The 22585-nt window shown below is 36.4% G+C and overlaps 1 protein-coding gene across 1 annotated transcript in view; it reads right to left on the bottom strand.

Annotated features, from left to right (window-relative positions):
- Window positions 1-22585, bottom strand: part of LOC131077376 (vacuolar-sorting protein BRO1) — a 69830-nt gene that overhangs the window by 38192 nt on the left and 9053 nt on the right. The window contains exon 4 of the mRNA XM_058014863.2: window positions 9414-9482. Coding sequence (XP_057870846.2) covers window positions 9414-9482 — 69 coding nt within the window. The remainder of the gene's footprint in view (window positions 1-9413; window positions 9483-22585) is intronic.

Here is a 22585-nt window from a genome sequence, read left to right as displayed (position 1 = left end):
TAATTATAGATCTAAACTTATTTGCATTGTCTCTCTTATCAAGCTGATATACAAACTATTTAATTTGCTTTTGTAAGCCTAGTTTCCTTTCATTTCTTATCAAAGAGACAAGGAGATGGATGGTTATAGTACTTGTGACTCTAGTGGCAATACTTTGGGATTTCTATAATAATACTTTTGAGTCATTTGTGGTAGTATTTGTGATTCATGCAACAATACTTCGAGTCATGTGTGGCAATACTTTGGGATTCCTATAGCAGTACTTGGGGTCGCTTGCATTTGACTTATGACTTCTATAATTGTACTGTAGGGTACTTGTGGCATTCCTATAGTAGTATTTTGGGTCACTTGCAGTTGTACTTATGACTCTTATAGCAATAATTTGAGGTGATTATGGCATTCCTAAAGTGGTACTTTGGGATATTTGCGATTGTGCTTTGGAACTTGTAGTACTTGACTATGGTATATATGTATGGATCCTTGATCCCAACTAAATGGAGCTACATACAAATACATAGTCGATGGTGATAGATTGTCTTCTAGGCTGAAGATGGTGACCACGATGCTATAGAAGCTCTCGCATACTGTTTGGAGTTTTGGCATGACATGGTCGAGCCTTTGAATCTACCAGATCTGTTTATCCCAATGCCATGGGTAGCTCTAGAGTTTAGGACATAGTAGAATCTAGATCACATTTTGTAGTTTTCACATGATATGGAGGCTCTTGGGAGCAAATTTGTCTATCAGAAACAGATGATTTTCTATTGAGAAGATGTAAATCAGAGCATCATGATAAGATCCTAGTTTCTATAAAGGGAGCTTTGGTGGTTATTTGAGGCAGTCTTCGAGTATTGAGTTCAATGATAAATTTGCTATGGAGAGATTTTGAATTTTACAATGTTGTAGTTGGAGTTCAGTTGGCATAAGGTGATTGATTGGATGCTTCTTGATGCTAGACAAACTTGGGTGAGTTGCCCCCACCTATTTTTTCATATGCATTCTATCTTGTGCTTTGTTTTCTCAGGAGAATGAGTCTTGAGTTGTGGATATCAATTTTGTGGACAAGTTTAGGTACATGTTGTGGTTTGATTTTTCCTTTCTCTTATGTGTGTGTGTCAATTTTGAGGATAAGTTTGAGGAGTAAACGAGATGGATAGTGGCTTGGGGCATATTTCTTATTGGCAGGAATGGTTGTTTGTTTGATCATCCTTCAATTGAGAAGATTATAGTTTTTAAGTTTGCTGATATCATTGTGCTTGACCTACGATTTGAATGGTTAGATGTTGTGATGGCTTTTCTATATGGGATTTTGGAGGTGGAGATCTACTTGTCACAACTAGAGCACTTCTTGATGTTGGTAGGACATGTTGTTTTGCACGATATCTCTCTTTGATTTGAGTTTTTTATCCCAAATCTTTGATTCATATTTTGTTAAGAGTTGAGATTTGTGTAGAAGTAATCATAAAACTTTTTTTAACATATTGATGACCATTTGCTGTTATTGCACTTCATTGTTCTTTAGTAATAGTATGGATGATTGAGGCTTTTTAATCTCAGTTTTTCCTGTGATGTGAAGAACTTGGAAGAGCTAAGTTTTTCTTGGCATAGAGATCAAGGAGAGAAGCTGAGAAAAAACCATTCAAGGAAGTATGTTCTATTTTAAAGCAATTTTATTGCAAGTTTGTGTATCAATGTATCCTTTGACACTAGATGATATTAAGGACATGAGTTACAGCCTTTTTGTGAGTGTTGTTGGTAGATTTTTGTATGCTATTGTGTACATTATACACCAAACTAGACATTGCCCAAACAATGGGAGTACTTAGAAGGTATATGTCCATGCTAGGCAAGTTCAATTAGATTGTTGTATAAAGGGTTTTTAAGTTTTTTGCACATTCATGTTTCCTCCCAAAGAAGATAGACATGTGCAAGACAATTGATACACACAGATTTATGGTTGCAGATTCAACTAGACGTGGACAATAGGAATCTACTAATGGGTATGTGTGTTTACCCTATTTTGAGGAGCATGTAGTTGGATGGATGAGTAGATAGTAGTGAAGCTGTTCCAACTACTAAGGCAGGGTACATGGTTTCCACACACCTATTTTCAAGGAATTTTGTCTTTAGTGTGTTCAAATACCAAGTTGAAGCAAGATGTAATGGTGTTTTTCTATGTTGTCAAATTGGCTAGGGATCTTGTCTTTCATGTGTTTGCATGATGGAGGATGAACAGATTTTGATTGAGATGGTGGTCACCTTGGTGGTTGTTGCAAATGTTTTGTTGAAGCCTGAGAGCATACAGGAGTTGCAACATGCTTGTGGGCTTCTTAGCCCTTGGCAGTTGGTTGACTATTGTTGAATTTTAACTTTAACTCTTGCAGGATATATGACAAGTGGGAGAATGTTGATATAAAGTGTCGTACACAATGCAATTCTTGATGTTTGGTTTATTGTTTAATTCGTAATAATTATGTGCCTACATGGAAAAGGGCATCCCACTTGAAGTGATACTATGTGTCACTTGTAATAATTTGTAATTGGCAAGTTGTAAGTAGCACTTCATTTCATGGAATTTGCTAAATGCAACTATGACATTTGTAAATTGTGAAAAAGTTAATTTGGAAAAAAGTATCAAGAGAGGGAATCAAGTGCAAACTCCAAAAATAAAGGAGTATGAGCCGATGCATGAGAGCATCTTTCTAAAAGGTGTATAAGTCCAAAATTTTGTGCCTTGATTGATTTGAGTGCCTAATTTGCTTATGGTTTTGGAAACTATCCTTGGTTTCTAATTTTGGAACCATCTATGTTTTAGATGCACGGGCTGATGGCATGATGCACATGTAATTGCAATGATTATGCTACCAGATTGACTTAATGAAGCTAGTGGTTGGAGATCTCTTTTCTCTGGATAGAGTCTTAATACTCTGGCATTGCATTGTAGGTGTATTTGTTGCTAAATAATATGCTAAGTGTGCTTTGGAGCTTGGGTTTTTCTCAAAAGAATTTTCCTAAGGTATTTCTTATATCATATTTTTCTCCACTTTAGTAGTAGATTTGAATTTATTTGCATTGTTTCTCTCATTGGATTAATGTAAGAACTGTTTAGTTTTGCTTTTGTGAGCTTAGTTTTCCTTCTCTTGGTAGTTGCCTATAGATAATTGAGCATAATGGGACACCATGAGTAGCCCTCAATTTATTGTGTGCACAAACATAAGAAACCTCAACGAAAGACCTTATATCGATGCTTAGCGTAATGAGCAAAATGGTATAACCTATTGGCTCGAGATACCTAATTGCATGTGATTTTCAAGTATGCATTCATTATGATGCATAAATAGTTGTCTATCAATATTGAACAAAATGAGACACCATGAGTAGCCATAAATTTATTGTGTGCACGAACATGAGAAACCTCAATGAGAGAACCTATATAGATGCTTAGCGTAACGAGCAAAATGGTATGTCTGGCTTGAAATACCTAATTGCATGTGATTTTCAAGTATGCATCATTATGATGCATAAACAACTTTCCACTTTTGTGTAGAATGATTCAACATAAGAGCAAGTGCAATGGGGTGCATTCTTTAACACCTAAGGCTGAAATTGATAAAGAGATAGAGGTACAAGCAAATAGGGCTCATTATATTGTCTCTGGTTAGAGCTATCAATATCTCAAGCACTATAAGTAATGCAATACTTCTTGCACTACCAAGATATAACATGGAGGTTGTGTAGGACTTCGATCCTAAAGGATTTACACATAACAAAGGCAAAGAACTTAGAGCCGAGGTACACATCAATGATGGTACTCAAAAGAGACTTGATGGAGTGACTCGAAGGTCATGGGAGTGTGTCGTCTATAGTTCATGGGGTCAAGCATAAGCATCAAGATAGATGGTTGGTTGGTCCATATAAGATGTTACTTCCCTTCGCTAGAATTTTCTACTAGTCCAAAAGCCCACTTTACCATCAATAATTTAAACAAGGTGGTTTTCAAAATGAAAGGATTACCATAATTAAAACTAGACATGACCAATGAGTTCAAGTAGATCAATGAGATACATTCATTGCATCATGATGTATGATAGTGGGAAAATATGAGGATCAACTTTTGGAACTTGAGAAATATGGAAGTAACCTAAGGGATTGAATGTTTAAGGTTAACAAATTCATCACTATACAATGTGATTTGTATAACAATTTATGGTTTTGGTCTATGACAAATGTATGACTATACTACATGAGAATTTGAAAACTCTTCTTACAAAGACATTTGCCAAACACCAAAGCAAAGGAACCTAGAGATGAGTCCTAAAACTGATTGACACTAGCATGATTCATATGTAATAAACCACACTTTGCCTAGTGATGTCCATAGAGAGTCCTACAAGTACCATGATAGTGACAAATATATATCAATAGGGATGGCGACAAGGATGTCATCATCTTAGGATGCACGCAATGACTAACAACTGCCAAGCATGGTACCAAGTGACAATCACAAAACTCAAAGTAACAATAAAGATTTTGAAAGTACTATTGCTGAAACACATTTCACAATTTTGATAGATTTCAGTGCCACTAGTAGTTTATTTCTTCTTTATTAAACCAATGCGGGCTATAAAAGAAAAGTGGGATTAGATTCCATAGATAAGGATTTCAAGATGAGAGATGGGTTCCTATGAACCACTTACAGAGGAAAGTGGGATTAAAGTTTGTTGATAAGGATTTCACGATGAAAGATGGATTCTTGTATGAACAATGGGAGTTTGCTTGATGTTACTCATATTGAAAAGTGTGCCCTCACCACTCGTACTACATGAAAAGCATCCTTTGACCTTGTTTGAATAGGTTTGTGCTTATCCTCCTAGACAATATACTAATCTATTCAAGAATAGAGGTGGAGCAAAAGAGTGTTTGAGACTCCTTTTATACTGTTATAGAAGGAATCAGCTATGTGCTTAGCTTTGTAAACAATCCTTCTATTAGAAAAAGTATAGTAGCTCGGGCACATCATTTCAAGATACAACGTCATGGTGGTCCTCTCACAAATTTGAGCTATTCTACATTGGGCAGCATTAATGAATGTCTCAGAGATGCACAATTTTATGGAACTTGTAGGCTACTATCATAGGTTTATAAAGAAATTTTCAAGGATCACAACACATATCACTTCCCTCCAATTGTATTGACCTAATGGTGGGAAACAAATCCTTTAATTATTGCCTACTGGAATTGAGTTATGGTTCAAATGAGCATGAATCATAAATGTATGTCCGTTCATTTCTGCATGAGCAATCATGGAATACAATGCACCTTCTCCTTCATATCACTCATTCATAAGCCAGCAAATAAATCTAGCCATTTGAAATTAATCATGTCCAGCCATGAGCTCAATTATAATATTTCTGACACCTTCACATTCCAACTTAACTCCTCTACAATGAATGGAGTGGTCATGTTATACAGAATGCATGTCCAATAGATTCCCTGTAGAGTTGGATGGAATTTCTCACCTGTATATCATGCATGAAAATGAATTCCGTAGTTGTGTAAGCATACTTCCAAAACCCTGAACTTCATCTGAGCCATTCCTTGGTCATGTCAGATATGACCTCAACAAACCAAAATTATACATTTACACACTAGATGATAAGAAATTATGTGACCCAAGCCATTGTCTTTGCAAGAGGATCTTTTGCATACAACAACCCACTAGATCTTTTAATTTGAAATAGTGTCAAGGTCTTCGTTCCACAAATGTGGCAACACTACCCTGTGAGAAGAATATTCTAATTAAGGGCAAACAATCATGGCATGCATTATTTGTTCACTCAACCCTACACTGAACACAAGGCAATGCCATCATATTTTGCTCCTTAGTGGACATAAAAGAGAAAGATACCAAAGTTGCTGATACCCTTAGTCGGAGGCTACCATGTGTTCTATGAATACATTACAAGGTGATTTGATGAAATATCCTTAACAAATAATTTCCAGATTTGTATCTAACTACAAAAATAAACCTAGATAGCAAGCACAGAACTCTTACACAACTGTAAGAAATAAACTACATTCCCTCAGTTAACAGCAATCAACACAGTATTGAAAGTTGAAACAATTTATTGAGTAATGAAGTAAATAAATTTTGACCTTCGTTGACATCAGTAGTATGCCTTATTGGCAAATTTACTCAAGAGATGCATACTCACAAATGAAAAACAATCGTTTACAGCCAACACAGAAAATATTCCAGATTGTACTACCCAAAAATGGATCTCTCCAACATAATGCCAGAATAATAGGAGTCTCATGGCCAAGTAGGGAGAAAGTGCAACACCATTATCCAGAAGTCCATGCCAATAGTAGGGATGTATCCACACCCAGCAAACATGATTCCAACTTCAAACATTAACATAACCCACATGCCATCATGCTCAGAATTGAATTTTCATTAAATCAACCCATGTAGATTGTCATGTGCACACAGATATACTTCCAGATTTGTCTGAGATAACATAATAGCAAATATCTTTATTACTGCAATTTGTCTTTGAAGGAAGACTAGCAAATTAGCTCTGTAGTGATTGCTGACCTGAAATCACTCCACAGAGAAGGGTTGGGTTTTCATCCTAACCTTCAAGCTCCAAGAGTTTCCATCCTCAGAAACTTCACTCCTCCTAGGAAAGGAAATGAGTTACATATCAATTTTAATAACAATCAGAACACGTTCAATTCATCCACAAACCCACCCTTATAAAGACTCCAATCAGCCTTCTAGAAGATAGGCCTACATTTAATGCTTGAGGCTGAGTTGAACATTATTAAATAAAGTGATAATTAAATACTATTTTATTCAATTTTATTAGTTATATATATATATATATATATATATATATATTAATATTAAGTTATCCTTTTGAAACAATATTTATTTTTGGACAACTTAATTAATTAATTTAATTAATGTCACTTCATCAAAATTGGGGACATTAAAATTGAGATGTCAAGAGCTGCAACTACAGCATGCATGGTATGCACAGATTAAAGTTGCTTTAATGACTGGTGAGACCTGTTTCCAGCCAAGATTTGAAAAATTAAACCTGGGAAGTGTGATGACTTTTAAGATAACGACATCACATGTATGCCCCCAGCAGTGGCAAGATGCATGAGATGATTACCAGGCTCCAATTTCTACACATCATGGTATGAAGAAGATGCATGCAGATCTGTGATGGCTGTATAATTGGCTAAGCATGAGAAATTATGTCAACAGTTATATGACTAGAAGCTTAGAGTACTAGTGGGTGAAACCCAAGCATAGGCAACCCAAAAATTTATTTTGGCACACAACATCCCACTGTGGAAATGGGGTGCTCTGATGCAGCACCAAGTTGACACACTCACCAAGGTCATGCCTTCTATCCCCACAGACATATATGATGAAGAAGCAATAACTCAGATGTAGACAATGTTGTCACACTGCACAAGCTTCCAAACAAGAATCCTTGCTCACATCACAGTTCTAGACCACCTTACAAGCACCTTTGGGAACATGAGTCATGATATCATACTTCCATCACAGTTTGCATACACCTTGTGCTTCTACAATTCACAAATCAACACATGAATTGTAGACTATGTAATGTCCCCTTTCTAGCTGGTCATCAGACGATATGTCGTCAGCCCACGTTGCTATGGTCCCGAGGGCTAACCAGGACATAGAAGGGATCTAGGAGCATTTTGGCCTAAGCAATTTCAGTTTCAGGCCAAACCGAGCTCGTTTGATGGAGTTTTGGAGGGACTTACTATTTATAGTAAGTCGACAGTTGGCTCAGTGAGTTCAAATTCTCAATATTGGACTTGGAGCGTGTCAGCGAGACCTTTCCGAAGAGCTATTGCACATGGTATTCTGAGTTTGATTGATAATATATTTTAATTCCTGAAGTTTATTTAAGTGACTTTAAAATTAAAAAGTATAATATAAAGTTATAAAGTCACTTTATATTATTTTGAAAAGTGGTCTCCCTAGGCTGAGTCAACCTAATGAGGAGACATGGGACTTGAGTAATTAAGAATTATAAAATATGAAGCTTGTTTAGTCCCACATGGCCGGTAAGTTGTAAAGGCCTCTTGGTGAAAAGGATAAATAGAAGCTGTGAGTGTTTGCTAAGCATGCTTGGTCGAAGGATATTGTTATTCTGTTGGATTTTCCTGGAAAATCTGGCTTCAAGGGCTTGGAGGACGAAATCCCTTCTTGCTTACAATCTTCACACTGTTGAAAGACAGCCTGAAGATTAATCAGTTTCAATTGCAAATCATAGAGACTAGAGCTGCGGCGTTGAAAACGTTCATCAGCTTAAAAGCTTCCGGCTTTGGAGGTATTGGGTTTCTTGAATCAAATGGTTGCTTGCATTGTATCTGGAATCATAATCTGCTGGTGCGAATTGGTAAGGATCTGAAATCACCTTTATCTGGTGCAATTTAGATGCATTCATGGTTGTATGTAATGCTGCACGTGGGACTGAATGTCAAGAGCAAATCAAGGAGTTTGAGTCTGTGATAAACCCCCAGCAAAGCGTTTTGGCTAAGGGCATAGCGAGTGACAATATGATAGCAATGACATGAGAGTTAATGCTGGGCGTTGAAGGTACAGCAGTAAGGCGTGGGCTGTTAACACAAGCACATAGCAAAGTGACTCAGCCGTCCTCTACAGACCCAAACACGAGTAAAGGGGGACTGAGAGTTAGCTGGAAACTCCATCTGCAGGAGCAGTTCGTACAGGCACAAGGACAGAGAGAAGAATATGGTGCAGGTTCAGTACACAATGATCAGAACATAATCAGCCAGTATACTTGGAGTACGCTGTGCATAGAGGCTGGAAGTTACAAAGATTTCGTTGCAGTATAAGTTGGGCCACAATCACAATGAGTTGTTTGTAATTGGAAAGTATTGACAGTGAATAAAATATCAATTTAACTAAAGTGATTCATGTGCTGTTATCATTCCTATGTTTGGCAAGCATTGCTAATTGTAAATACTACATTAAGACCATGGTTACTTTGGTATGATGAAAGCAATATCTGTTCCAAGTCTTTACCACGGGTCTAAGAAAACAAACAAATGATACACATTAAGACAATCTGATAATTAAAGCAGAGATAGTGTGCCAACAGTTTGACAGAATTCCTTACATAGGAATTTGAATATATCATAAGTTGCTTGCCTACTGTTTGATGAAATTACTGAATAGCTTAGAGACTGAAAGTGAATAAATTCGGAGGCAAATGAGGGGAGCCATTACAGACTAAGACATTCTATCTGACCTTCTACGAAACATGAGAATATGTTAGCATTAAAACATTACTAACACCTAATGGAAACAGAAGCAACTGATAAGGGAAATCTACCTTTCTTTTCATCTCCTTCAGCATATCTTCTAGTCCCGCCCGCTGTGATCCAAGCATCTCTAGTTGTCTCTGCAATAAAACCAGGTTGCCCATAAGTAAGAAGAATCATAGATCCACAAGGACTTCATTTTATTTATGTTAGTTTTAAACGATTTCAATAAAATGAATAAGTATCTAACATAGCAGTTCCATGTTTTGTTCTGGTAAAAGACTAGAAAGCCCTTGCTTTTCAACCTTTGAAATATTGATGCCAATAATTGGCTCAGTTAAGTAAGTCATCTCTTTTTAATGTCCAATGTGTTTCTACATGTTGATGAAACTTCTCTATTTTATCTCTTCAATTAGTTTCTACTATCTCTTCAATTAGTTTCTACTATCTCTTCAATTAGTTTCTATTTTATGTTAGTTTTAAACGAATTCAATAAAACGAATAAGTATCTAACATAGCAGTTCCATGTTTTGTTCTGGAAAAATACTAGAAAGCCCTTGCTTTTCAACCTTTGAAATATTGATACCAATAATTGGCTCAGTTAAGTAAGTCATCTCTTTTTAATGTACAATGTGTTTCTACATGTTGATGAAACTTCTCTATTTTATCTCTTCAATTAGTTTCTACTATCTCTTCAATTAGTTTCTTTTATGTTAGCTTTAAACGATTTCAATAAAATGAATAAGTATCTAATATAGCAGTTTCCATGTTTTGTTCTGGAAAAAGACTAGAAAGCCCTTGCTTTTCAACCTTTGAAATATTGATGCCAATAATTGGCTCAGTTAAGTAAGTCATCTCTTTTTAATGTCCAATGTGTTTCTACATGTTGATGAAACTTCTCTATTTTATCTCTTCAATTAGTTTCTACTATCTCTTCAATTAGTTTCTATTTTATGTTAGTTTTAAACGATTTCAATAAAATGAATAAGTATCTAACATAGCAGTTCCATGTTTTGTTCTGGAAAAAGACTAGAAAGCCCTTGCTTTTCAACCTTTGAAATATTGATGCCAATAATTGGCTCAGTTAAGTAAGTCATCTCTTTTTAATGTACAATGTGTTTCTACATGTTGATGAAACTTCTCTATTTTATCTCTTCAATTAGTTTCTACTATCTCTTCAATTAGTTTCTATTTTATGTTAGCTTTAAACGATTTCAATAAAATGAATAAGTATCTAATATAGCAGTTCCATGTTTTGTTCTGGAAAAAGACTAGAAAGCCCTTGCTTTTCAACCTTTGAAATATTGATGCCAATAATTGGCTCAGTTAAGTAAGTCATCTCTTTTTAATGTCCAATGTGTTTCTACATGTTGATGAAACTTCACTATTTTATCTCTTCAATTAGTTTCTACTATCTATACCCTTATAAACAGTTTCTGTCCAACAAATTTCTATCCTATGGTAATATAAACTTTTTGCATCAAAATTGAATTCACAAATTATTTGTGTTGAAAAAATATAAAACATTTTCAACTAAATTATCAAATCATCATGTGTTATTTAATTATTGGTACACTAGTATGGATGTGGAGGATAGAATTGATGAGTTGACACTTCAGTTAGAAAACAATAAACACTGTCAGTAGTCTACACATAAGCAGAACCGAAGCAAATCCATTGAGTTTTCAACTAAATTATCAAATCATCATGTGTTATTTAATTATTGGTACACTAGTATGGATGTGGAGGATAGAATTGATGAGTTGACACTTCAGTTAGAAAACAATAAACACTGTCAGTAGTCTACACATAAGCAGAACCGAAGCAAATCCATTGAGCAATCCTTATACTGGGTAACATTGACCAAATCTGAAACATATGATCTAAATTCCAAAAACAGTAAAATGTAAAATACGCCTAGTACAGGTTCATAAAATAAGTTGTGAGGGCAACACTGAAATTTTATGTCATATAATTCTACAGTCTGCTCTATATCCAAATGTTATTTTGTATAATTATAATGCCAACATTGATGAACCTTAATAGTAAAAATAAGTGTCTTTAAATCTGACAGATTTTTTATCCCAGAATTACAACCATCTAATGGTGATCTGAAATAAATCAGTTCTGTTGGTTTGGAGGACTAGCAATCTCATTTAAGTCACTTCTGAGACCCCTCCTAATGAGGACACATGAAGAGAAAACTCACCTTATCAGGAATAACTGGTTTCTACCTCAGTATGTAAAGAGGTATAAACAAACAGTAATGACGCTCTTGTCAATAATGAACTACCAAAGCTTTTTCATAACAAAATCCAAATTAGGAATTCTAAGGTTGAAAGATACCAGACTCCTGAATGCTTAAAAACACTCCCACAGATTTCACTGAAAAGATCTTTATTAATTGCTAACAGAAACTTATAAATTTGAGCAAGCAGTGGAAATGTAATGCACAGATTTTCAATTCAAATAGATACTCACCAATAGAAAAGCAATCTCAAAGATAGTGACAATAGATGCCAGGTATAATTATTTCTTTTACTGCTATTCTGATTAGACCCGGATTTATTCACCAAATTCAATTTACTACCGTAGAACATCTATCCAGAATAACACCTTTCAGAAAACCCTGTGCTCAGCGATTAAGACCATAAGCTGTGAGGGGCATGTCGATATTAGATTGTTAGCCTGCATTTGGAGAAAGCACAGGCAATATGCCTGGCCACCAAATCAATGCAGAATTCTTCAGGACTCGGGTAAGGTAAGCCGAACACCCAATAGATGGGGTCTCTATTACAATATTTTCCAGCACCAGCAATTACACCCAGAATCTGCCCCACACTGGAGAAATAGAAGCTACGCACAGGAAGATAACTCTACTATTGGCAACAGGAGAATGAGACAATACACCCGATATGCTCTGAACTGCATCCAAACTCTAGTCGAGAGGAATGGAGTCGGCACAAACAAATATCCATGGCAAGACAAGGAATATAAGTGCTCTCAATATTCACAATGCCAAATAATAAATGTTTATCACTTCCCTCATGCTGGCTCAGATAATATAGTCTAATGGAAATATTTGATATACTTCAATGTTTTCCGCTATAGGATGCCCGCAAACTTTATATTATTCCTTTCAAGGCTCTGCAATATACATTAAGCCACGGCAATCATAATAATCACCACATGAAAGCTTTATGTTTGCAAAATGGAAACCAAATAAGAACCGAGACCCACGATATGATATGATAGTCAGAATTGGGCAATCTTTATTTAAATCAATTCTTATAACAATATACACTAATATCAATCAAGCCGGAACTGTGTAAAATGAAACACCAATATTGGAAGGGTAGCGGATAAACTTACTGCAATATTATATTTCAGAATTTAAGCTGACCAATTCCCTTGATAATATCTCCAACAAAGCACCCATATTTATTCCAGAATAAAACATCAAATTTGTCTCCATAGGAGACTTTACAAATTTGCACTGATGTAGACTCCGTCACGAATCCAGTCCCAGAAAGAGTTAGATTTTCGTTCAACCTTTCTATCAACTCCTGAAGGATTTTGTCTCCAGAAAGCATAAACCGTTTATCAAATCATAAGCATATCCAATCCATCACCAAGAACCCCCTTATAAAGATCTCTAGGAAGTATCTACAAGATAGGCCAACTTGGAGAAATATATTTAATAAAGTGACATTATGATACTATATTATTTTCTTGTTATTAAATTAATCAATATTAAGTCGTCATTTAAATACTTTATTTATTTTTGACAACTTAATAAGAATCAATATCATTTAAATTGTCACTCTAAAAATCGGGAACATTACAACCCTCCCGGCCCAAACATTGCTTGTCCTCAAGCAATTCTCTGCTGCACCACCAGGATCCCAAACTAACCATATGAAAAATATTACATCACTCCACTGCTCCACTCTGATGCCATCTGCAGTGCTGAATTCTGTAACTTCATTATCCTGAAGCATTCCCACTATTAAGCTGATTGACGGATCCCGAATCATCACACTCTCATACCCACGAAAAGTGGAGGGATATAAGTCTCTTATCATACCACCAATGCCCAATGTCCATTTAAATTTGCATGAGTTCCCAAGGATGTGAACAATGATCATCCTAAGTGCATAATCAGACATGACAATATACCATATGTTGCTGTTGTAAATGAGGACAGCATCTATTCGACTGAGAATCTCACACCAAGTGAAGCAATAAGTACCTCAAATGACAATGGATGATGGGATTTCATCAATAAGCCAACCTCCAATAAAAGAAAGATGATACAACCCTCTCCAACTCCTCCAATCAGCAGCTGTCCCTGGAATCTTTGTGGTTTCATCTTTCCATGTATCAAGGCTCAGCTGAGACTTATTCACTCCAAGTAAATACCTTTCTCATGAAGAACATTGATTATGCGCACTTCATACCTTGAAAATTGAATAGCTCCATACTCTAATAATGTATCATGAGGTAGAAGTGTAACAATAGCTTCTACAAGAGTGTCCACGTGCTTAAACAAAGCTGAATCACTACTGCACCCATCCATGTACACTCCTTCATAGGCTCGTCCAAAGAATAAAACCTCTACCATGTGAGCCTCACAAAGAGATAACTCCTCAAACTCTCCACGCATGAACAAAAGCCCAACCAAATTACTTATGCATCCCTCTGCATGAGTAAGTATATCACAAGTGGGTGATCCACCAAGTGTATGCTCAACTATCCCATCTTCCTCTACGACTTGAGCCCTCAATGGATTCTCTAAAAGAAGTAACTCCTGGTCCTCATGATGTATACATACAGAAAAAAATTCCGAACCATATGTATTTCCATGTCCACACAATTCTAAATGTTCCTCTTGTAAGTTTTGTCTTGCTTGCTTGGCCTTCCTATCTCTTTGTAACCATCCATCACACGTACCTTGTGACTTCTTTACATCCCCCAAAGTATGATGTACAAAATCAGAACTTTTGTGGCCTGAATCTTCAATACATTCCTCACACAAAATTTGAGTGTCCATATTGGGAGACTCCTCAATACCATTATCCTCATGTGAAGTGGCTGCTATCTCTGATTATGCAAAGGTGAGGGACTGCTGTTGCCAAGCAAAAAATCAGAATGGCAGTCATAGCTTTCCATAGTGTCCTCGAGGGCCTCAAACACTCCTTCAATCTTTGTTAAAGGTTCTTCATCAAGTGCTGCTTCAAGAGATGTCTCTAACTGAAAATCGCATGCTTCAAACTTTATTCGAGCCTCCATGCCTTTCCATAGTGTCCTCAAGGGCCTCAAACACTCCTTCAATCTTTGTTAAAGGTTCTTCATCAAGTGCTGCTCCAAGAGATGTCTCTAACTGAAAATCACATGCTTCAAACTTTATTCGAGCCCCCATGCCTTTCCGTAGTGTCCTCAAGGGCCTCAAACACTCCTTCAATCTTTGTTAAAGGTTCTTCATCAAGTGCTGCTCCAAGAGATGTCTCTAACTAAAAATCACATGCTTCAAACTTTATTCAAGCCTCCATCCTCTTGGCTGTCATGTTCATAGGTGTGCCATTGATTTTTGTTGTCCCAAAGTGTGTACCACACCAAAAACCATCCTCCTCAAGGTTGCCAACCGTCCCAACTGAAGTAGTGCTACCAACAATTGGAAAATCAGGATTTTATAAGTTTAGGGCAGCATCATGTCCAATCAAGAAATCACCCTCTTCACGATGAGATGTCAAAACACAAGGATATCTCTTCCATTTTGAATTGAGGATAATTTATTCCCTAGTTACACCACTATCATCCCTTGATGGCCCACAAGGAGTATAAACAATCTTGTCTCCTTTGATCATAATTTGAATCTTCATTGCGACTTCTTCACTGGGATGCTGCTCCTCAACAAAGGCTGGTCCAAAAGAAGCATGCAACTGAAAATTACATGTATCTTCTTCATGGTTGCAAACTAAATCCTCTTCTCTATGAAGATCCTCCATCCCCACTACTACTTGCTTAATTTCTACCATTCTTGCATTATTTTCCTCATATACCCTCAATCTGTCTTACCAAGAGACCCGTCTCCTACCCCTTGAGACGCGTACCAAAGACGAAAATGCATCTCCGATACCAGAAACTTCCTGATGCACAGGCCACATAGATTGGCTATGGTACCAATATTATAAGCAATTTTAGTTTCAATTTTTGTTCAATTTTAAATTTAACGTTAAACTTTACCACTGTTCTTGTTTTCAAAGTTCTATGTCAAGATATTTTCTAGAAATTATTAAATTATATTAAAAAAAATTGGCGTATTGAAGTATCTGTCTCCTATTTTTGAAAATTAGCTGTACCAGTCTCCAAGTACCCCCCGTCTCCCAGTAACCTTGCCCTCAATTGACCATTTAAATGATGGGGCCTATTATCTTCATACAACTTTTCTGATTTGTCTTCATAATAATGCCTCTTCAAATCAGCTTCTTCCATGACATCTTCTCCACAATATCCATGTTTGGAAGCTTGGTCACCATCACGCTCAATCAAGGGATCGCCATCATAATAGTAAGTAGAAACATTTACATCATGCTCTTTTTTCAGCTGCTGATACAAAATCAGACTGTGAGCAATCTGAATTTCCAACATTCACCCAATACTTAAAAAACCACTCTTGAGTGCCCTCAATGCAAGGCTCATGAGATAACACAGGACTGCAGGTCAAATTCCAAAAATTAGAATCCTGTTCATTCCTCTTCAAAGTGTCTTCATTGTCCTTTATTGCATCTTCTTCCCATGTAGGTTGCTTCTTCATAAGTGCTGGTCTATCCTCCTGACTACCTTAACTGTCATTAAACTATTCCATACCTGCACCTCTTTAGCTGTTATATTTTTTGCCTCCAACCAACTCCATGATGAAGTATTCATGACAAACCAAACATTATCAAATTGTATGTTCTTCTTGTTAGGTAATCTCCTAGTCTCAACAATCAGCTCTTTACGACAATACAAATATTCCTCCAAGGTAATCAAGGGTACGAAACAAGGGAAATCAATTCATTACATGACCAATTTTCTATATTGCTTTCATATGTATGAACATCATCACTATCCAAATCACAAATTGATTCCTTGCCAATAAGATGTAGAATTGGTTCATGCAAAGGAACATTAGTAGAATTCATACCAACAAATAGCTGGTCAATCATGCTGGTTTGGCACACTCCATGAATGCATTTTCTTCAGCCTTGTAGTTGTCATGAAGACTTATGTGTTCTCCACTTGCAGGTGTAATAGTTGATTCTTGCTTATCTATATCCACATATAGCTGAAGTGAACTTGTGAACATGACTTCATCCTACTTAGGGCTTCCACATGTTTGGCTAGGAGTCCAAACTTCTAGAGATGTTGACTGATTTCTATCTTTCCCATAATTGTTTGTAGGTGTGAGTCACAAGCAAATGATTCATGTTTCTTCTCCATCCTTTCTTCAATGATGGCTTCTGAGTTTTCTTCTTCCAAGAATGTTCCAACTGGCTTCAGCTCTTCACTCTTCTTATTCATTTCAATTTCTCCACAAACATCAACTCCCTCTTGACTAGGCACAACTGATCTTCTTTTTACTCTGATTGAGTTCCTAACTTAGGATACAATACCTCTTTCCTTTTTCTTATATAGTACCTATCAAAAGATTCAATAACATTGACCTCCTCAGGTTCACTTGAATATTCATCAAAAATTCTAATAACCTCCTCATTCACAGGTATAATATTTCCAGTCAAACTTAGATATTCATCAAAAGCTAGTAGATTCTTCACCTTTTGATATATGTTATACCATCTGGCAATTTTAGAGGCAGCAATTTCATTCTCCCTTTCTTCCATTTCTATAATTAACCTTAACATCCCATTAGGCTATACCACTCAAAGATACCAGACTCCTGAAAGCTTTAAAAAACTCCCACAGATTTCACTAAAAAGATCTTTATTAATTGCTAACAGAAATTTATAAATTTGAGCAAGCTGTGGAAATGTAACACAGATTTTCAATTCAAATAGGCACTCAACGATAGAAAAATAATCTTAAAAGACAGAGACAATAGATGCCAGGTAAAATAATTTCTTTTACTATTGTTCCGATTAGACCCTGATGTAATCACCAAATTCAGTTTACAATTGTTGAACATCTATCCAAAATCGCATCTTTCAAAAAATCCCGTGCTCAGTGATTAAGACCATATGCTATGAGGGGCATGTCAATGTTAGATTGTTAGCCATGTTTGGAGAAAGTGCAGGCAATACGCCTAGCCACCAAATCAATGCGGAATTCTTTAGGAGTCAGGTAAGTTATGTCGAACACCCGATAGATGGGGTCTCTATTACAATATTTTCCAGCACCAATTACACCCAGAATCTATACCACACTGGAGAAATAGAAGCTTCGCACAGGAAGAGAACTCTACTATTGGCAACAGGAGAAGGAGACAATACACCCGATCTGCTCCGAACTACGTCCAAACTCTAGCGGAGAGGAATAGAGTCGACACAAACAAATATCCATGGCAAGACAAGGAATATAAGTGCTCTCAATATTCACAATGCCAGATAATAAATCTTTATCACTTCCCTCACGCTGGCTCAAATAATATGCTCTAATGGAAATATTTGATATCCTTCAATGTTTTCCGCTACAGGATGCTCACGAACTTTATATTATTTCTTTCCAAGCTCCACGATATACATTAAGCCACAACAATCATAATAATCACCCCATGAAATCTTTATGTTTGCGAAATGGAAACCAAATAAGAACCAAGACCCACGATATGATATGATACTCAGAATTGGGCAATCTTTATTTAAATCGATTCTTATAACAATATACACAAATATCAATCAAGCTGGAACTGTATAAAATGAAACAACCAATATTGGAAGAGCCACAGATAAACTTACCGCAATATTATATTTTAGAATTCAAGCTGACTAATTCCCTTGATAGTATCTCCAACAAAGTCCCATATTTATTCTAGAATAAAACATCAAATTTGTCTCCAAAGGAGACTTTACAAATTTGCACTAATGTAGACTACCTCACAAATCCACTCCCAAAAAGAGTTAGATTTTCATCCAACCCTGCTATCAACTCCTGAAGGTTTCCATCTCCAGAAAGCATAAACCGTTTATCAAATCATAAGCATATCCAATCCATCACCAAGAACCCCCTTATAAAGATCTCCAAGAAGTATCTAATAAAGTATTTAATAAAGTTTCATAATAATATTATATTATTTTATTGTTATTAAATTAATTAATATTAAGTCGTCATTTAAGTATTTTTTTATTTTTGACAACTTAATAAAAATTAGTTTAATTAATTGTCACTTTAAAAATCGGGAACATTACGAAGGTTGAAGTTTTCTATTTTTCTTGCTCATAGGCAAATATAATTTCTAAGTAGTTGGTAGGCAATTTGGGTTTGCAGGTATATGATCATCCTGATCCTTCTTCACTGGGATAGATTAAACAAGGACTTTAGATAGAGACAACAAAACAATAAATAATTAAACTTGCTATTAAAACCATTTTATTGATAAAGTCATTGTGGTCGGTGTGCACCTTGTTCTATGTGGTATAGGTTTTGGCAGCCCTAAAATGTATGTGAGAAATGCAAACTTCTCAAGAACAAGCACTGTCATTAACTCCTATGAAGATAAATCCACACTTTCTTTAATCAGTACTTCAAAAGCAAAGAAAACAATAAACGATAGTGAGAAATTTGCTTTGTTCCTTTTTATGATATAAGAAAGATGATAATGAAGTTCTTTGTTACAATGCTTCTCCTATGTTGCCTCCTATTAAAGAGCGGAAGAGAATAGAAGATATGTTGTAGCAGTTTAAGGAAGTGTTAAGAGACTAAGGTGCTACCTTGTAAAAGAACCAGACAATGTGATACAATTGTTGCCAGATAGCTCTCTCCCCAACATTAGGACCTATTGACAATCACTACTAGAGGCCAATGAGGTTAAAACCATAGATGGACTACTCGCCGAAAACTCGGCGAGTTTTGGCCCAAGCAAGTAGTTACGACTTCTACTCGCCCAAAAATTCAGCGAGTTTGAGCTAAAAACTTGGTCGCGCCAGCACATAACATGATAACGTCAAAAGTTCATTGCATTTCATTTTTTGAGTTGGGTTTTTTGGTGAGAAGGGGGAAGAGTGACCAGCAAGGAGATTTCAAACTATTCTTGCTCATTTCAAGTGGATTTGAAGGGGATTTGAAGTGATTTTTCAAGGAAAATCAGATTCCCAGGTTGGTTAGTTTTTTTTTTCTATGTTTTTTTAAAACAATTTGTTTATTTTTTGTTGCATTTAGATGAATTAGAAATGATTCCTAGATAGTCTAGATCCTTTCTAAGTTATTTGCAAAAGATTTAACCTAATGTAGATAGTTATTGAATTTTTCACAATTTTTTTGAAGAATCTCTAGTTTTCAAAAAAAAAATCAAACCCTAATATTTTTGTTTTAAAAACTTTGAATGATGTCTAAATTTATTTAAACTAATGTAGATAGTTTGCTAAATTGTTTAACTAAAATGTTAACTTTTTTTTTCACTTTATATGTGTAGGTTAAGTAAGCATTAATCATGGCAAGGGACGAATGGCCACTAGATCCATGGCCATCTAGATATATAGGCACTCGTCCTAAAGGTGCTAGAGATGGGGCATGGAGGTATGCCTATGAGGGACCCGATCCTGGGTCAGTTATATGCATAAAGTGTGAGAAAATACTTCATGGAGGCATCAACTGCCTCAAATACCACCTTGCAGGAATAGACAGGCATGATGCTAGAGCATGCCCTGGGACCAATGAAGAAATGAATGCCCTACTTGCAGCTGGGGAAGAGAAGAAATTGCAAAGGGAGAGGGCAAAGCTAGACATGAAATCAGCCATAGCTGAATCTCAATGTGTTTCTGTTGTCATTGAAGAGGAACAAGAAGCACTTGAGGGCATAGTGGGCTCTCGGCATGGCCCACGTACCCGCAAACCCACCACCACCTCGCCCATCGCTTATGCTTCCTCTACTAGAGTACCTGGCATTGTTCCATCATCACGATCAAGGTCCATAGGTGATTATTTTGTGCCCAGGAACACACCTGGAGCACAACCATCATTAGAGGTCACTGGATGGAATAGGGAGGTACATGAGACAACCGACATTGCAGCAACTGATTTTTGGTACTTCAACAACATTCCATTCAATGTGACGGACAATCCGTATTAGCTGAATTTGGTGACTGCTATAACAGTTTCAGGAAAGGGGTACAAGGCCCCTTCTCACAAGGATTTGAGTGGGAGGTTAGTAAATTACTACATAGTCCACTTGATTTCATTTTTAATTATTTTTTAGATTTCTTGTTTATTAAATCAAAATTGTGTACTAAGACCTAATTTCACTTTGCTCTTACAGGTTGCTCACAAATGCAGTTGCTAGGGCAAGAGAAGTGATGGAGGAACAAAAAATTGAATGGGCAAATTATGGCTGCACCATTCTTTCTAATGGGTGGACAAATGGCAATAACCGCACCATCATCAATTTTTTGGTTGCTTGCAAGGACAATGTAGTGTTCTTGAAATCTGTTGATGCCTCCAGCAAGGTGAAAGTGCAGAAACATTGGCTGGAATGTTGGAGCATGTCGTCATGGAGGTGGGGGTAGAGAGTTGGTGCAAATCTTCACAGATAATGCAGCAGCATATGTGTCACTAGGTAGAATCCTTTTGAATTATCACCTTTAGGCATTAGCAATATTTTCATTTGTTGTGGCTTTGTTTTACTTGGTTGCATCTTTCTTAAGAATAAATTCTTCTTTTGCAGGAAGAATCCTCCAAGAGAGGCACCCCACTCTTTTTTGGACACCTTGTGCAACACATGTCCTTGACCTTCTTTTGAAGGACATAGGAAAACTTGAGTTGGTGACTCCAGTTGTGGAAGATGCAAGGAGGATCACCAAATATATTTACAATCAGCCTCGGGTCCTAAATTTGATGAGACAGCACACCCAAGGGAAAGATTTGGTGAGAGTTGGTGTCACAAAGTAAGCAACAATTTTCTTGACGTTGCAAAGCCTTCTTGCTACATTGACTTCTTTGAAACAAATGTTTGTGAGTAGAGAATGGCTTAACTCACCTTATTCAAAGAAGCCTGAAGGAGAGGTTGTCGCATGCATAGTCTTCGACAACCAATTTGCACAAAGAGCTGCAGAGATTGTGAAGGTAACTTCAAAACTTTAATTTTTAAATTTTAATAATTCTTGATTCCAGTCTCTCATTACTAATTTGTAACTTCATTATTTAATCTTTTTGTAATTTGTATTTTTCAATTGTAGGTGTCAGAGCCCTTGGTTCGAGTTCTTCGCTTGGTGGATGGGGATAAAACCCCAATGGGATATCTTTATGAGGCCATGGATAGGGCCAAGGAGTCTATCAAAAATTAGTACAAGGGGAATAGACTCAAATTTGATCCCATTTGGGAAATTGTTGATAGGAGGTGGAACAATCAGCTCCATCAACCCATTCATGCAGCAGGGTACTTCCTCAACCCTCATTTTAGGTTTGGGGGTTCTTACTCAGCTCCGAATGGAGAGGTCATGGAGGGCCTCAGTACATGCATTGAGAGGATGGTACCCGATGTTGAGGAGAGAGACCTCATTGTGAGTGAGCTCCAAAATTATGAGGGAGTAAGGGGTAAGCTATTCTCTTCAAAGTTGGCTAGGAGAGGAAGAACCACTCAAACCCTAGGTATAATATTTGCCATTTGGATTTTGGGATCTAAAATGATTAATAAATTATGTTTTTTCTTTTCTCTTTGCTTTCTAACTTTTCCATTTTATTTATTTTGCAGATGCTTGGTGGCAAAATTGGGGTGGAAACACCCCACATCTCAAAAAATTTGCCCTCAGAGTCTTATGTCTATTAGAATAATATCTTTCTCTTTGTGTTATTAATGGTCATTTAAGTTGTTTCTAATTTCGCCTCTAGTTAACGATTGTTTCTTTTAGAAACATCGTCTTTGTAACTCTATTTAAAGGAGCTTTGTCTCCTTGATTAATTGAACAACATCGATTCTTTGAAATCCGTATGCTTTTGCATCTGTATTATGGTATTAGAGCAGCCTTGGTTAATTTCGAAATAATTTTTCAATTAAAAATTCGTCATGAATTTTTAACAGTTTTTTTTTGAA

Source organism: Cryptomeria japonica, chromosome 4 (genome assembly GCF_030272615.1).
Source record: "Cryptomeria japonica chromosome 4, Sugi_1.0, whole genome shotgun sequence".
Taxonomy (NCBI): Eukaryota; Viridiplantae; Streptophyta; class Pinopsida; order Cupressales; family Cupressaceae; genus Cryptomeria; species Cryptomeria japonica.
The sequence above is the reverse complement of the archived record's forward strand: the minus strand, read 5'-3'. Positions and strand labels throughout refer to the sequence as shown.